Raw genomic sequence first — 12495 nt, 5'->3', positions numbered from 1 at the left:
CCTTTATTATACATACAGTACAGTGTGACTTACACGGTGTCGACTTGTAGTTTTGTTTTTGTCTCTAACTCTCTCTGTCTCCCAGTTGTCAGAAGCCAGGGACAAGACAGTTGAATGTCTGAATCGAACAGTCGATTCCAATGAGCTAAAAGGCGAAGACATCTCAACTGTAGAACTGGTCAAGAAGATTGAGAAGGTACAACATTTCAAGGTGTTTATGTGTGGAAACATTGCATATGAGCATGAATTTGCAATCCACATATCTACCTAATGAATTTAGGTCATATTTCTTTATTCTTTTATGACACAAATCCACGGAAAAAAAGGCTGTAATCACCGTGTCTCTGTGCATTTAGCTCGAGATGAATCTAGCAGTGACCGAGAGGCGGTCGCTGGAAAAAGAACTCCTCGTGGACCAAGTGACCCGGCTCTCGAAGCCACTCAGCGAGCAGGCGGAGAACTGCCAACAGGACAGACTCTCGCTGGCAAAGAAGGTAGACGGCAAAATCTGCTCGCACGCAGACAAGAGACGAGGCTTAAACCCATATCCACACACTCCCACAAAAAGGAATATACGCTCAGATTAACACACACACACACACACGCACACGCACACACGCAAAGATGCTTGTTATATCATTCACCTGCTTCTTCGCAACAAGTCTAGTCTTTTACCTCTCTCACAAACACACTGGCACATTGTTGGAGGGGCATGTGCGGTCCATGTGAGGAGCACGCAGAGTGGGCATCAAGGAGTTCACCGAGCATTACCGTTTCCTTGTCTCTCCTTCTCTCCCCTTTGGCTGTCTGTATTTCTGTTGCTCTCTCCAACTATAAATAGCCTCAAGAACAAGGTTCATGTAATGACTTGTTGAAAGATGTAATAATGACATTACTGCAATAACGTACTGCATCATCATTTTGCATCAAGACGGATCTAAATCGAATCCTATTGAATCTGTACCTAAATCCATGTTGAATCAATGTAAGATCCAGCTAATCTGTGTGTGTGTGTCTCCAGTTAAACGAGCTCCGAACTCACATAATCGACACCAACCACCGCATGATGGCCGTCTCTGCAGAACTTTCCATGAAGCAAGCGGCTGCTTTGTCTCTCCAGCAAGAGATGAAAGAGAAAGAGCTCCAGGTCAGAGGTGGCCCCCGTCACTCACAGCACAAAACCATCTTTCCTGTTATTCCTGTCACTCTCCACTGACCGCGATCGAAGAGAGCAAAAACAATCATTTGTCGCCATGTTCCGACTTTCACCTCAAACCCATTTATTTATCTTAGCTTATTTGCACAGTGAAACGAATCAAGAGGCAAACACAGATACAAATTAATATTCATTAATCATATTTTATAAAGAAAACTCCAATAAATATGTCAAAGAACAAGAACAAACAAATGAATTAGTGCTAGCACAGTTAATGAAAGCATCAGGGAGCATTCATGGTCCGTTTTTCAAGTTTTTTTAAATGGGTTATATCTGCAGCAGAATCTATGTCGTTTTGACACCGTCCTGGAGCTTTCGAAATTATCACATGAGCTTCCTCAGGAGACGAGTTTCCGGGTTGTAATGGAAATGTACAGTAGATGTTTTTCCGAGCACTTTAAGGACTTCTCGTCCATGTTGGCACAAAAGTTGACATAAGATCGAAAGCTGCAAAAGACCCTCTGTTTGGACCGAAAGTAGCACCGGCAGCAGCCAATTGGCTAATTACGTATCCATAGCAACCGAGAAAAGTTCCACTGTCAAAACCTGATGTTGAAATATTAACTAGCCAATTAAACTAACTAGCTGTCTGCTCTTACCCGTGTTGAAAAGAACAGTAAGTTAACCTCTGAATAGTCTTAACTTGCTTATCAAATGAGAATATTACATGTAGGTGTATAACATTGCTGTATTTGTATTATTATACTGCTGCTTATCCACATGCTAAATCCATATCTGCATCCATGCTTTTATAGTGTCTTTACATTTAGCTAACAGTTACTTTTCATTTCCTGTATCCTGTCTGTAAACAAAACAACAAGTCAAGCTTTAAAGCAGCATCCGCGTGAGGGATGCAAGCCCAATATTCACTCTCTTTTTTTTCTCTGTTTGAAGGATATACTGTATATGCTGCTTAGCTGCTAAATGCTCCTTTATGTTCACCAGCTAGTCGCTAATTATGTTTGTTCACCATTTAGTACACAGAAAGTGTACAGTGGGTTCATTAGAGATTTTGAGCTAAAATCAGCAGTCTACTACAACTGGAAAAAAGGTTGATAAGAGGGATGAGAGTGAACCCAGACACGGAAGTTCTGACCCGTAAAAACAACACAATGAGCTGAATTTTCAGAAAAACCCTCGTTATTAATGACACCGATGGCACTCCAAAGTCGCGAGCGAGCATCCTGGGCATCGGCCAAAACAGTGACGTGAAATCACATTAAAATCATATATGATATTAAGAATAACGTTACTATCTGTAATGTTCCCATATTTTATTTGGAACATTTGCTCCATGATGCTAACTAGCTTGCATTTGCAAATTACTTTATCAGGTAACATTACGAAGCAACAAACGCCAGATCTATGCCGCATAGCTAAGTTACAGCTTAGCTTGGCTTAGGTTACAGTTAGCTAGTTAGCCGCCCCTGCCTTGCATCGCTCTTGGCTGGTAGAAAACAATCGTTAATTATACACCTTTCTTTTGTACCGTTACATCATTTATTGTTGTATTGTTTGTTGTCGTTTCTGGGCTTCCAAAACGAGAGAGAATCTGGGGTTGGTTTTCACCCACTGGCGAGCACCCTAACCCTAACCGCAGTCAGGGGGCGTGTGTGAGGAGGGAACAGCTTTAAATGTTGTGTTCACAAACCACAACCAACAAACCCCACTCATTCTGCCATTAAGGGAAGAAGCCAACAGCTAAACCATCATTTACGCAAGACTTTTTGAAATTCTGACACTGGTTTGAACAGAAAGTCTCACTGTTTTCTGTCTCAATAAAAGATTAAACTACTAAAATGGGAAGATTTCCCACATGCCTTCTAAATGTTTCAAGAGACGCGTGTTAATAACCTGAAGAGCCCCTGCAGCTGATGTAAGCCTGCAGCGCGCCACAGACACAAGTAGAAAGTAGAAAATGCAGAGGCATAACTTTGCCCAAATTCTGACAGTAATACGACCATCTGTTTTTGGGCGCAGTTAGAATTGAATTGAGCCAGGAGAGAGTGGACGGAGTGACAGGAATACAAAGTGAATGTTTCTCGCACTGCCCCTGTGTTTCCAGATGGACAGGTGCCAGCGGCAGCTGGAACAGGGCCTGCCACCGTGCCCCGAGATGGAGAAGGAGTGGAGGAGGATGCTCCGAGACAAGAAGAGGAGGCTGAGGGACAAAGAGGAGAGAGAGAGGGTAAAAGAAACACACAGACACAAAGATCACCGGTCAAGAATTGATTAAAACACTGAGGGGCAAGAAGAGAAGATAGATTGACAAAGAAAAAGGAGTGGAGCGGGGACACGACGCGGGGCAGGAATCGATTAAGATAGTGAGGGACAAAAGGGGAGAACATGCACAGACTCACCGAGAAGTGAGTAGAAACTGTCCACACACAGGGATTAGACAGGATATAGGGTAGTTTTCACCACATGCACAAACACAGGGTGAGAAGGGCAGACTGGCAAACAAACAGAAGTAGACGCTGGCTACACAGGAAAGGTTCACAAACACGGATCAGTTGGGTCTGAAACCTGTCCAGCTGTCGGCAGCCTGTCTGTTGGTATACCGATCTGTATTTTCTCACTCAGTTTATTTCCACTTATAGCCACAAGCCCCAAAAAGACACCACGATCCTCTGCATGCACAAAGCCAAACCAATAAATCGAAATAGGAAGAACCCTGCAGAAATGTTGAATTTAAGCTTATTTCTACTTTTGTAGTTTTATTATTTATCATGCATTTCAAGGTTCCTTTTTGAAATGTAAATGTGCTTCGCGAACCTGATAAGGAGAATATGTTTTGTGCTGTTTATTTATTGGCCGCTATTTATTTTATTTATTTTTTTGCATCCAGAGCCATTATTCCTTGTTTTGTGTGCGCTCCTTAGATCACATGCCAGCGGATAAACTGTTCATATGCATGAGAAAATAAATCGCCATCTCTTTGAAGTCTCAGTGAGATTTGGGCACAGTTCATTTGCATGCCGTTGTGGGGTGAAAGTCAAAGGGAGGACTGTGGTGTCATGAGGACGTGTGTGTGTGTGCGCTGGAAGACTAGAAGTCCGCCATGGTTACAAATTGATCCATCATCCATATTTGGTTCAAATCAATTATGACAGCCACTGTCAGTATTCTATGAGACATATTTTAGTTTTATTAGAGGAGGAAAAAAGTTAACATAAACCAGCATACGAGTGAATCCAGTTTTTGTTAATTCTATTTTTTTTCTGTGTGTTTTTCTGTAGTTTATTTACATTTGATCAGATAATTAGTGCTAACAAACTCCTGGTCATAATGTAAAAAATGTTAATTTTCATTTAGTTACAAATAGGGCTGTCAATCGCAAATTGATCACACATTTTTTATCTTTTCTAAATGTACCTTAAAGGGAGTTTTGTCAAGTATTTAATACTCTTTACCATCATGGGAGTGGGCAAATATGCTTGCTTTATGCAAATATATGTATATATTTATTATTGGAAATCAAATAACAACACAAAACAATGACAAATATTGTCCAGAAACCCTCACAGGTACTGCATTTAACATACAAAATATGCTCACATCATAACATGGCAAACTGCAGCCCAACAGGCATCAACAGCTGTCAGTGTGTCAGTGTGCTGACTTGATTATGACTTGCCCCAAACTGCATGTGAATATCATAAAGTGGGCATGTATGTAAAGAGGAGACTCGTGGGTACACATAAAACCCATTTTCATTCACATATCTTGAGGCCAGAGGTCAAGGGACCCCTCTGAAGTTTTTCCTCAGAGCGTTATTTAACTTCCTTTGTGAGAAGCTAGTATGACATAGCGCCAATGGATTTCTTAGGTTATCTAGTTTCATATGATATCAGTGTCTTCACTCTAGCGTTAAAACTGAGCCCGCTACAACCTAAAACCCTAATTACAATAGTTATAGCCCTTAGTCCTTTGACAAAAACATCATTTAATGATATATATTTATACACACTGTGTGTTTGCTAAAAACCACAGTGCCCAACAACTGTTTACTCTTCACCGAAAGAAAAGCCTTTTGAGAAAACACGGCTTTCATTCCATGTTGTTGTTCTCAACTTCACATCCTGTTGGTGTGTGTCGAAGTGCATCATAACCAGTCACACGGATGAACAAGTGCAGCATACGGCGTCTCAAAAATCCTGCACAAAACAAACCCAGAGCATCTCTACTATCACTAAACTCTCTAAAGGTTAACAAGAAACATAGATCAAAGTTTAATCATCTTGTGATTCTTGGCTCATGCTGCCCTTGCATTTGTCTTGAGATGTTTTTAAAAAAAAAGAAAAAAGAAAAAAGCTAAATTAATTATTCCATTTACATGAGTAAAATTCAGGAAAATTAAATTCTATTTAGTCCAAGGTCATACAGTCTTGCATTAAATATTAATACTGCCTCTGGTGTATGTGTGCAGCTGGCTGAAGAAGAGGGATGGTACCAGTTGCCTAATGGAGAGTACACCACAGCTGAAAGCCGTCCCGACGCGTACATCCCCCAGACCGACCTTCTCCCTCTGCCCAAACCCTACGGAGCCCTGGCCCCCTTCAAACCCTCCCAACCAGGAGCCAACATGAGACACATCCGCAAACCAACGCTCAAACCCTTAGAGATATAGAAAAAAACACATGTATTCATAAACCTGTAGGTGTTTTAATTTGTAAGAATATATTTCAGGGATTCGTCTCTTTTCCACAACACTCTTATTGATCTATCTGCTCTCCCTCCTCCTCCTTCTCTCTGCTTGTTGTGTATGTTTGTGTCCTCAGCGTCCAGCATACCACTGCTGTTTTGTCATGTGAGAGCGTACTTGTGGACGGCATCTGGTTGTAATTCTGTTTCTTTTTTTTATTATTTACTGGCAAGAGCTTGTTTACACTCTTTGCTTGCAGTAACACCAAATACTGTAGAAGAGCGGAAAGAAAGTCAGAGGTCACGGGGGAGATGAAATGTGTGTGTATTGTTACATCATGCGCACCAATAAAAAAATATTGTATTTACTTCTGTGTTCGGCAACGTGTCGTTTCCTTTCTATTTAAGATTCACTTCTCAGGGATGCTGGAATATTTCTGCATATTCTTTCAGCCTTGTTGCCGTTTCATCCCTCGCACTTGTAATCTTGCAGCTGATAAATAAATTGCAATGGGTTTAAGCTCTAAGCCGGGCTAAGAGTGCCTGCTTAATGCCTGAAATGATAAATGTAAATATAGAGAGGAAGACCAGGCAATGAAAGAGCATACAGAATGACAAAGAGAGGAGAATGTAAATGAAGAGGAACGAGAGAAGGAGGGAAAAAAATGGATAAAAGTGGGGCTTTGAAGGAGGCGGGGGAGTTCAGAGTTGGTCACTAGTGACCAAAAACAAAGTCATTTGCCTTTGAAGCTCCTACAAATTTACTGGAAGTCGTTCTATTTGCAGATCTTGGCTTTAGGTGGAAGTAGTTTCGGTGTCATTGAGCGTGTTATGCTGCCAGTAATCAGGTGTGTGTTACTGTGTAGGCCTACAGCAGTGATCCACAACTACTTCTGTGCTTCTGCTCAAAGAGAAGCTCAACTAATGTGAAAAAATATAAATCATAATAAACCTAAATTTGTGTTTAGGGGAAAAATAAATATCCAAATTGAATTCCTATTGGCTGTGCTACAGTCTGGTGGGCGGTAATTGGTATTTCCTCAACTGATCTCAACATGGCTGGCAGGTCACAAACTTTCTCATTTTACAGCTAAACAGTACACTACAAGATATTTCTGAAAACATTTGAGGAGAGAAATGGGCATTATAATAACAGAATATTGATTCATATTTTATCAGCACTGCCTAGTTTGACCGGTTTCCGGTCTGGGAAATCTTGCAAATGCCGTTAGGAGCAGCGGAGGACACAGTGGCACACGATTTTTTTCAGATTACCTGTCTCATGCACTACTGGCAGGATATAGCGACCGTTTTATAAAAATAACTTTTTTTAATCATATTTAGCTTCATTTCTACCCACTGCAGCTTTAATGGATAAACATTTGAAATTATTAGCCACATTTTCCCAACCTTTTGCCCTTGGCGGTGGAACCTGTTAAGGTTGCCCACTAAGTCCGATCCTCATCAAACATAAAGTGTCTTTATACGCAGACGACCTTTTACTATATGATTCAGACCCAACTGCTTAACCAGTTTGGAATGGATCCCTATCAGGATAAAAGATAAACCCACACAAAAGTGAACTCTCTCAACTAATAGAAAAGCATTTGTTCCAGACATACCATTTCAAATTGAAGAAGGACCGTTTATCAACTTGGGAGTAACAGTCACGGCAATTCAAAAATCTTTTTAAAAAAAATGTCATGATTCTACTAAACTGGGATAAAACATCATTACTGCAGTGATCCCCTCTCACACTATCCCTTGCCGGATGAATAAACTTTATAAAAAAGTGAATATGTTCCCAAAATTCACATATTTATTTCAGTGTTTACCATTGTTCAACCCAAAATCCTTTTTTTTGTTTCACTATATTCAATTATCTTCTCATATATATATATATATGGCAAAATAAGAAGACCACGAGTTAACAAGATCCTACTTCAGAGATTCAACAGAGACGGGGGTTTCCTGATGTCCGCCGCTGTTGCTGGGCTACGAAATAATTACCTGACATTAACGGATTAAGAGATGAACTAATCTGATAGGGATGTGGGGCTGCGTCAGACAAAAACAACAACTTTGGTAACCACCAGTGTAAGCTTAGTTTGTGAAACACGTTGTGTTAGCCAACTTCTTTAAAAAGTTCAAGAAGGCAGCCAGTTGAGTTTATCTGATTTTGAGGCCTGTCCACCCAGATGTGGTGTGATGTGTGTGATCATCCACCGCAGGCTGATGGTGAGAGCTGTCAGATTAACGCAGCCCCTAACTGTTTGTGCTTATTAGCCGGCTACATAACACCGACTGCATAACAGAGTGTGGAGGAGGCAATAGGGCGGGGGTATTAGTCACATTTAAAAGAGAAATTCCCCCGAAGAGAAATGATTTTACATGACTGTACAGAGACGGTAAAAAAGAAAAGGTGGTCTAAATTAGCACTTTTGGTGTTGCAAAACAAGCCCGTATAAAAGCGTGACGGGGTGTGTTCTTTGCTGAATGTGACTCAGCATGTGTGATGACTGATGCTGAGATTATTTCCGGACTTCAGAGGAAGTCAGCTGAGTCTGTCCAAAACACTCGTTTTGTCGAGAATCTGAGCGCTCATTTCCTCCCGCGCAGAGCTTTTCAAGAAACCAAACTATTTCACCGTGAGATGAGATCATTTCCTAATTGATCTCGATCGCTCCACAATGTTACTGGCTCTCTCAGTTTTTTCAAAAGATATCCAGTGGAAACAAAGTGAGCCGAGGCCTAGCTGGTGCCGCAAAGCTTCTTCAAAAGTACAGCAATAAAAACAAGAAGAATACAGTTTACTTGGAAAAAAAAAATCTCTTTATTTACAATCAATCTTACAAAACTTTTGTTTTTTTGCGTAAACATGAGAAACACAAGTGATTATGAAATCCCTTTTTTTCAGAGGAATGTTTTGTCATTCCTCAAATCAAAGCACGACACAAGATGTAAATAATCTGTGGTATTTAGTTTCAGATGGTGCCTACATTCAGACACAGGATTATGAACACATGCCACACACACACACACACACAAACACTACCAAAGAATTTCTCCACTTACAGTAATAGCTCAGTCATGATTGAGGGCGCACGGGCGCCTTATTCAAACCAGACGTTGGTGTGTGTGTGTGTGTGTGTGTGTGTGGACAGGCTGAGTAATGTCTTTCCTTTTTTATGATTTTACTTCTTAATGCCTTATCATTAACCCTATACTGTCTACATTTGATGGTTTGTAAAGCATTTTTGTAGACTCATTTTGCATTGTGTTACATAAATAAAGTTACTATGAAGTTATTGACGTCTGCTGTTTTCCTCATGTATTGACTAGGGCTGTCAATCGAGTAAAATAGTTCATCGCAATTAATCGCAATTTTTTCTGTTCAAAATGTACATTAAAGGGAGATTTGTCAACTATTCAATGCTCTTATCAACATGGGAGTGGGCAAATATGCTGCTTTATGCAAATGTATGTATATATTTATTATTGGAAATCAATTAACAACACAACTTGACTATGATTTGCCCTAAACTGCATGTAATTATCATAAAGTGGGCATGTCATTCACATATCTTGAGGTCAGAGGTCAAGGGAACACTTTGAAAATGGCCACGCCACTTTTTCCAAGCCATAATGCAATAGTGTTACTACTACCTCCTTCATTAAAGTAATTATTGGCATTAAAACGAATTTGCGTTAACACGTTATTTTTGCATTATCTTTGACAGCCCTAGTATTAACCTACTTATAGTAGAGTTGGGTATCTATACTTTTTTAGTACCAAATGTAGCAGAGTATTGAATATGATCGTCCATCATAAGCTACAGGTCATACCAGACCTTGTAAGGAGTGTGTTTTACTGCTTATGAATTACATTTTTCATTTGTATCAGTAAGAATTATTATTATTAGTTATTTTGTCTTTTATAAGGTTAAATAGTCTCACTTTAAATCAAAAATTTCGCCAGTTTCAAACTATTTTAGTTAATGAAAGTTATTGTACGGTCGCTTGTTTAGACAGTGTGTGCTTAGTGTTTCACATTAGAAAACATTGGCTGAGGATTTTGATGAAAAATGTGTTTATATTTCTCAAGATAATGTATTATTTTGTACTTAGAATGCGTTATTTATTATTTTAACAGTTAAACAATATCACTTTAAATCACAATTTAGCCTGTTTTAGACTATTATAGTTAGCCAACGCTCTAGTGTTTAGGCCATGTTTAACATTAGAAATCTTTGGCTGAGGGTTTTGTAGAAAAACATGTTTATATTTCTCAAAAATAGAGGAATCAGGTAGGTATCTTACCAGCACTAATATCAAAACATTTGAAATGATACCCAGCCCTTATTGTCCATACAACAGCCAGCAACAAACAGTGAAATTACGACATATTTCAGACATGTTCTTGATTTAGTCACTGTCTCAAAATCACTGGTTTTGGTATAGTAACTATCGGTGTATTTCCGAGAAAGAGTAAGAGTCTGTGTTAATTAGTACATTCAGTTTACAACACCGAAATATCTGGTTGTCATTTAAAATCTTTCAGGTCTGAGTTATACTGAGCCCCTTTCAGCTGTAAAGAGTGTGTATAACTCAGAGTTAATATCAGATTGACTGACTGACCATATCGAGCCACTCTGTCCGCAAAGCTTCTGTCAGCATGTAATCAGGTTGATGGGGCGCAGCGGCGTTACAAGCGTGTTTGATTTATAAACGCCGTTTGTGGTATTTGACATCGATGTTCATAAATTGCATGAGAGAAAATGGAGAGAAGTTGTGGAGAGAATTGTTGGTGCTGCCGTTCACATAAATAGCTGCCTGCAGTTATTGATTTCCAATAAAAATTTGGAAAGAATGTTTCCCCAAATTGAATTGGATCTAACTATGTTCCCTATTGTGTTATCATTTTTGGTGCTGTTCTGGGTGAGAAAACAGGGTGACTATTTCTTCCATTCTGCCTCCTCCATCTTCCCTTTCCGGGCGTCTCCATCCATCCATCCTTCCATCCACGCCCTGATCTTTCATCAAACGGTGAGCGCTTGTTTATGAGCGTGCTCTCCGCCTTTCAATCTCCCCATTCATCTTTCACTTCTCGCCCTCCGTGCCTCCATCATCCATCCATCCATCCGTCACTTATCCTCAAGGCCCAGACAATGATGACTGTTCTCTCAGACACATTTTCCCCCTCATCCGTTTTCCTCCCTCAATCCATCCGTCCCTTCATTTGTCCTCAAAGCCCAGCAGTATTAGCGTCTGTTTCAGAGCCGTCTCCTCCACGAACGTGGCGTCCACGTTCTCCTGCTCCTCGAAAGGGTTCAGGGCTGCAAACACAGGAAGTTAGAGAGAGAGAGAGAGATAACAACCATTCTTCCTTGCACCTCCATGATGGAACTGCATTTGGACCGTGCACGCACATAAACACACATTCTGTCTTAATCCTCCAAAGGCCTCTAAAGATATCGAAACCAGGCAGATTCACACACACGCATACTCTACCTTGTTCCTCTATATCAGAGAGCATTTTTGCCAGGTAGGTAAGAGGCAGAAACTCGGGTCTGAAGCCTGGCTTGTCTCTGCAAGTGAATGCAAATCCCTGAGGAGGAAGAAACAACAAAAACACAACTGCAGGTTTTTCCAGGATACACACAGTCAAGACAAATCTGCAGCAAATCCAAAAACTCTAGTCACCTTAACTCACTTGTTTCCTCTCCTTCGGCATAAAAAAAAAGTTGGCCGCAGTTTAACTTTTTAGGCAGCCATATATTCTTTATCTGTCATTGCGCGAAATGCCACTGGCTCTGCTAGCCAATTAGCTGACTTGAAACTGGCCAATAGCGTCATGAAGTGGATGGATGATGCGTTAGCTGTACGGCTGGGGTCACTCTTTAAAACACATTTGATATAAGAAGTCCAAGTGTAACATTGCAGAAAAAGACATCTTAAGTTTTTTAGGGCTTCTTGTCAGAAACTAGTGATAATAGCCCATCACAAGTTGCCAGAGCCCAAGAGGATGTCATTTGTAATTTACAAAGATATAAAACTGAGAGAAGCATCACATCCTCCCATTTGAGGAGCTAGAACCGCAGCATGTGTTTCCCTAATTAGTCCAATACTGTGGTTTGTGATCAAATACCTGCAAAACTAACTACATTCCCATCCGCCTCAGCTAAGTACAGCTGATTTTTTGCATGTTTACTGCTAATGAGCCAATGCTGTATTTGCTAGTCTGCAGTGATTTAAGTGTGTGTGTGTCAGTATGTGTCTCTCTGCAGCATGTGTGTGCTGTGCTACCTTGTTTTTGTTGTGCTTCTCCAGCAGAGTCCTGGCATAATCTCTGGAGATGGAAGCTGAACTGACAGGATGGTCCCACATATGGTAGATCCTCTGCTCCATAGGCTGCACACACACACACACACACACACACACACACACACACACACACACACACACACACACACACACACACAATAGAGTTTACATTTTAGGCATGTAGTTCCTGTTGTCCTGAAAAAAAAATAATCCCTGAAGCAAGTGAACATCTGTCCCTTTCTATTTTGCCAACTGGAACTCGAAAGCATTATTGAGGAGTTGACTGCTAATGAGGGATTCAAGGGAAATCG

General features: G+C 40.5%; 2 protein-coding genes across 8 annotated transcripts in view; one reads left to right on the top strand and one right to left on the bottom strand.

Annotated features, from left to right (window-relative positions):
• The window catches only part of ccdc146 (coiled-coil domain containing 146), a 97345-nt gene extending 91120 nt beyond the window's left edge, over window positions 1-6225 (top strand). For 4 of the 6 annotated variants that reach the window (XM_074626220.1, XM_074626221.1, XM_074626222.1 and 1 more), the window contains 5 exons: window positions 86-211; window positions 357-494; window positions 1022-1147; window positions 3282-3404; window positions 5646-6224. In XM_074626220.1, coding sequence (XP_074482321.1) covers window positions 86-211; window positions 357-494; window positions 1022-1147; window positions 3282-3404; window positions 5646-5846 — 714 coding nt within the window. In that variant the 3' untranslated portion in view covers window positions 5847-6224. Of the gene's footprint in view, window positions 1-85; window positions 212-356; window positions 495-1021; window positions 1148-3281; window positions 3405-5645 lie in introns of all 6 variants that reach the window. The other 2 variants (XM_074626217.1, XM_074626218.1) reach the window with 2 other exon arrangements.
• Window positions 4986-12495, bottom strand: part of gsap (gamma-secretase activating protein) — a 44745-nt gene continuing 37235 nt past the window's right edge. The window contains exons 30-33 of one of the 2 annotated variants that reach the window (XR_012592756.1): window positions 12167-12271; window positions 11372-11468; window positions 9521-11196; window positions 4986-5001 (exon numbers count right to left, since the gene is read on the bottom strand). Coding sequence is in view for 1 of the 2 variants with exons in the window: in XM_074626232.1 (XP_074482333.1) it covers window positions 11096-11196; window positions 11372-11468; window positions 12167-12271 (303 nt within the window). In the remaining variant the exon portion in view is untranslated. Of the gene's footprint in view, window positions 5002-8674; window positions 11197-11371; window positions 11469-12166; window positions 12272-12495 lie in introns of those variants that run through there. The other variant, XM_074626232.1, reaches the window with a different exon arrangement.

Source organism: Sebastes fasciatus, chromosome 23, assembly GCF_043250625.1.
Source record: "Sebastes fasciatus isolate fSebFas1 chromosome 23, fSebFas1.pri, whole genome shotgun sequence".
In the NCBI taxonomy this organism is placed as follows: domain Eukaryota; kingdom Metazoa; phylum Chordata; class Actinopteri; order Perciformes; family Sebastidae; genus Sebastes; species Sebastes fasciatus.
Note: the sequence above shows the minus strand (reverse complement) of the source record. Positions and strands in the feature narration are given on the sequence as shown.